The sequence below is a fragment of the Triticum aestivum genome, chromosome 5A (genome assembly GCF_018294505.1).
Source record: "Triticum aestivum cultivar Chinese Spring chromosome 5A, IWGSC CS RefSeq v2.1, whole genome shotgun sequence".
In the NCBI taxonomy this organism is placed as follows: domain Eukaryota; kingdom Viridiplantae; phylum Streptophyta; class Magnoliopsida; order Poales; family Poaceae; genus Triticum; species Triticum aestivum.
Genome location: NC_057806.1, coordinates 370,469,603 through 370,473,863, shown reverse-complemented (window position 1 = coordinate 370,473,863; position 4,261 = coordinate 370,469,603). Strand labels below are relative to the sequence as shown.

The window sequence follows — 4,261 nt, the reverse complement described above, 5'->3', positions numbered from 1 at the left end:
GTGAAACTGCTTGCTCCATTAAAGGTTGTTGCGTGCGGATGAAGAGTGTTGTTGATCATGGTGCCGTTGCTGTTGGCCACCTCGAAGCTTTTCCTTGCCTCGCTGTGGTAGCACCAGCAGGCACCAAAAGCCACTCTGCATTGTCCACAATGATGAGTGTAGGTAACCATGAAGCCATGCAATCCCCGTGAACGATGGGAGGAAAAAAGCAGGAGGTAGGAGATGGCAGAAAGGAACGGCCTCAAGAAGTTGAATGAAGGCAACAATGTTAACACGTGGGATTTCGCCGAACGAAAACCAAAACCACTGCCCAAGTGCCGAGTCGTGCAGGGCGATCGTGGACTTGGGACGTCCTAAAAGTATTTTAATGCGTTGTAAGCTCGTTGGCAACGTTTTTTGCAGTCGGGTGATACGTGTGCCATACTGCCATGGTCAATTTCTCCCGAGAACGAGTACTCGTTGCGTGACAAAGGGTGAAGGCAACAACATAGTACCAGTACATTTTACTAGTACATCTGGTGTGGGTGGCGGGGCCGTTGACGGTCGAGCACGTCTTGGCAGCTGATTTTCCACCTCATGCGCACACCCGCTTTCCTGTTGATCGCTTCAACACAACTCTGCTGCTCCTCCCCCCTAATTTTCTAACACTAAACAAACCAAACCAAACCAAACCAATTCATCATCATCGCCGCCGCCACCACCACCATCATCATCATCATCTTCTTCTTCTCCAAAAAACAAATCAGCGCTTCGCCAATCCCACCCACCACCTGCTCCCCTCGGCTCTCCTTCTCCTAAATCGCAAGCACTCCCTCCGCCTTCCGCGTTCCTGATGCAACAGACAGTCCTGCGGTTTCAGTAGCCAGAGGAAGGAGAAAGGGGACAGGCGCCGTTTTCTGTCCTGAGAGGAGATCCTGCTGGTCCAGTCTTGGTTGTTGAGGCAGGGAGATTGTAAGGGCCGAGAGAGGGGGAGGGAGATGTCTCGTGGCGGCGGCTACGGGGAGATGGGGCAGAAGATCGACTATGTGTTCAAGGTGGTGCTCATCGGCGACTCCGCCGTCGGCAAGTCGCAGCTGCTGGCGCGGTTCGCGCGCAACGAGTTCAGCCTCGACTCCAAGGCCACCATCGGCGTCGAGTTCCAGACCAAGACCCTCCAGATCGACAACCGCACCGTCAAGGCCCAGATCTGGGACACCGCGGGACAAGAGAGGTAAAATTTTCACTAATCACTAATCCAACCCCAAACCGACCCTGCTAGCTGTATCTTCTCTCCGTGCTGGCCTCGATCGTTTTATTTTGTTGGAGAATCATATTATGCATATAGGCCATGGCCTGATGGCCATGCACTGCAGCACTACTAGCGCGCGGTAGTAATTACCTTGTCTGTTTCTCTAGTTATGATATGAATGAATGAAGATTGTCGTGTGGAATGCAGGCAAGCTTGTAGAGTTTCCTCTGTATTGGTTTTGCGCATGGTCCTGTCCTTGGTCAGTGCAAGAGTGATGGATTTGTCATTGTCCGTGACCTTATTGTTTGATCTGTGCAATTATGCTGGAATTAATACACTGTCTGCTTTAAAAGGGAATTATTGTTCCTTGTGTTCCTTTCTCTGATGAGGTGTCCTCAACCGAAAGTTATGTTTGGAATCGACATGCTACAGATGTTAAGCATGTTCTTTTACAACAACACTAATATTTCCATGGTAACAAATTTGATGTTTGTTCCATCATAATCTAGATCGGACACTTACATCAGAATAGCATTCCTTATATTTTGACACCTATCAGAATTTACAGTTACCTATTATCATACATAATTGCAATTACGGTGAGATTAGAATCTGCCAAAAAACTTTAACTAACTCTTCTCAGGAATAAAACACTGAAGAAATAGGTAGCACATTAAGCAGCTTATTAGACAATAAGTCCCAGCATTAGCTTATGGCACCTAATAGTAATGTCTTTTGGCACCTAACAGTAATAGGTCTAGCAGTTTCTTCATGAATATTTTGTTAATTTGCAACTGAACGGTACTGATTGGTGTTGCAAATGAACGGTGGCAGTTATAATAGCCTACCTCCCTACCCCAGCTTTGCTTGCTTATTTGATTGTTCACTTTCAACATCTAAACCAGCTGCACTGAATGTGGTAACAGGTACCGAGCAGTAACAAGTGCCTATTACAGAGGTGCAGTAGGAGCTATGCTAGTGTATGACATGACCAAGCGCCAGTCCTTTGATCATATGGCACGGTGGCTCGAGGAATTGCGAAGCCATGCTGACAAGAACATTGTTATCATGCTCATCGGGAACAAATCGGACCTGGGCACCCTCCGGGCTGTCCCAACAGAGGACGCCAAGGAGTTCGCCGAGCGTGAGAGCCTTTTCTTCATGGAGACGTCCGCTCTTGAGGCTACCAACGTGGAGAAGGCCTTCATGACCGGCCTCGAAGAGATATACCGCACCGTCAGCAAGAAAAACCTTGTCGCCAACGACGAGGCTAACTCCGGTGGGAACTCGAGCTTGCTGAAAGGAACGAAAGTTATCATCCCTGGCCAGGAGCCGGCCCCTCCGGCCAAGGCAGCATGTTGTATGTCCTCCTAGATACCATCTTGTTCCTGGCAAGTAAAGTTTCTAAGTTGATCTCGCAGTGTCGACACGCTGAATGGGTGGGATTCTTGGGAGGAGGGATGTAATTACATGAATAGGTGACTCACATAAATTGTAATCTTGTTGATGATTAGATTTTGTATCTGATTATACGGTGGCGTACAGTTATCATGAATCCTTCTATTCGGGATGTAATTAGCCCAACCTTTCATGCTGGTTGTGCTGTTCTTCCCCCTTTGCTCTCCACAAACATACTAGACCGAAAGCGTGTGCTGCTGCGTATATCTGTCAAAGAACTACAGAACGACATGAGAAAAATCGCAAGGGCCGGCCCATACAAATATCTGAATACTTTGGTTGAATGCATCCTAGTTGTATAGAGCCTAGGTGTGAGCTCGTTTTGTTTTATATCCGCTTGATATGGCATTATGGGTTCATAAAGTACCCCTTATTGAGAAATAATGTCTGAATACTAATCCAAGAGTACTGTCAATGTTGGTACTCCGTTCATCTCTTTCTTACCGTTCGTCAGGAGTACAGCATGGCAAGCACAGGTGGCATGAACCATATGATGCATTGTTTGAATTGCACAGACTAAAAACAACTGGATATAGCAACTATTTAGGTATTGCTATGATGATTTATTAAATATAGGCTTAAGTACACTATGAGGATCCTTTGGTTGAGATATAGACGGTTTCTTAGCTGTAATTTTATAGTGTAGTTATGATGATCTATTGACTCCGTTAATTCTAAATCATAGGGCCCTAAGCCATTATATTTTCGCATTCGCTAAACATCAAGCACCTGAAAACAAATTTTGTGTCGGTCATTTTTTTTCTGCTTCGCCACGAGCGTGGGACGGGCAGGCCGTGGACTCCATGGCGAGTGCGAGCTGTGAACGAGCGGGAGCCGATGACGCTGCAGAGTCGAAGGCGGGAGCGTGTCCGAAACTTGACTGGTGTGGGTTGGGGGTGCATGGTGGTCATTGGTGTTGTACATTGGGGGAGGGGGAGGGGGTTAGAGGGCCAGCACCGTGGTGGGGAGGTTGAGGAGAGGGTGAGGCCAGTGGCGGAGTTACGTTGGGGCAAAACCCGGCCATGGCCCGCCCAGTGTAGCACCAAATAGTGAAGATTGAGAGGCTCTTAATTGGAAAATTAATAAGGTTAGCTTTAGTCTGGCCTGTTTGGCCCGCCCAAGGATTTTAACCTAGCTCCGCCACTGGGTGAGGCGGCAACGCGGTGCACGGTAGCTCCCACTGTCTCCGGCTAGCGAAGGCTGGCAATTAGACAATCATTGATTTTCCGTGACAACAGTGTACAACAACACAATAACAATATTCATTCATACATGAGAAGAATTCTCATTAATTCGGTCCTCACGAGTATGCCCATGTTTCTCCTCTTCTTTTTCGAGGTACCTGTTGGAGTCCGAAAAAGGCTAGACTTCTATCAATCACGCTTCTTCTGGCAGAGTGAATAACTAAAATGAAAGTACAGACTTGCTAAATGGGATATCATTTATAGACCAAAAGACCAAGGGGGTCTAGTATTGAAAACCTGGAGGTGAAGAACAGATGTTTTCTTAGCAAGTGGCTGTTAAGCTTTCTGTCGAGACGGAGGCCACATGGGCTCAGATCTTGCGTAACAAGTA

General features: G+C 47.3%; 1 protein-coding gene across 1 annotated transcript; it reads left to right on the top strand.

The window, feature by feature from the left end:
* Positions 1–513: 513 nt before the first annotated feature.
* Positions 514–2,858, top strand: LOC123103427 (ras-related protein RGP1). The gene is made up of 2 exons (XM_044525016.1): positions 514–1,210; positions 2,155–2,858. Exons 1-2 carry the CDS (start codon positions 978–980, stop codon positions 2,600–2,602), a joined length of 681 nt encoding a protein of 226 aa, XP_044380951.1. The 5' UTR covers positions 514–977; the 3' UTR covers positions 2,603–2,858.
* The last annotated feature ends 1,403 nt before the right edge of the window (positions 2,859–4,261 follow it).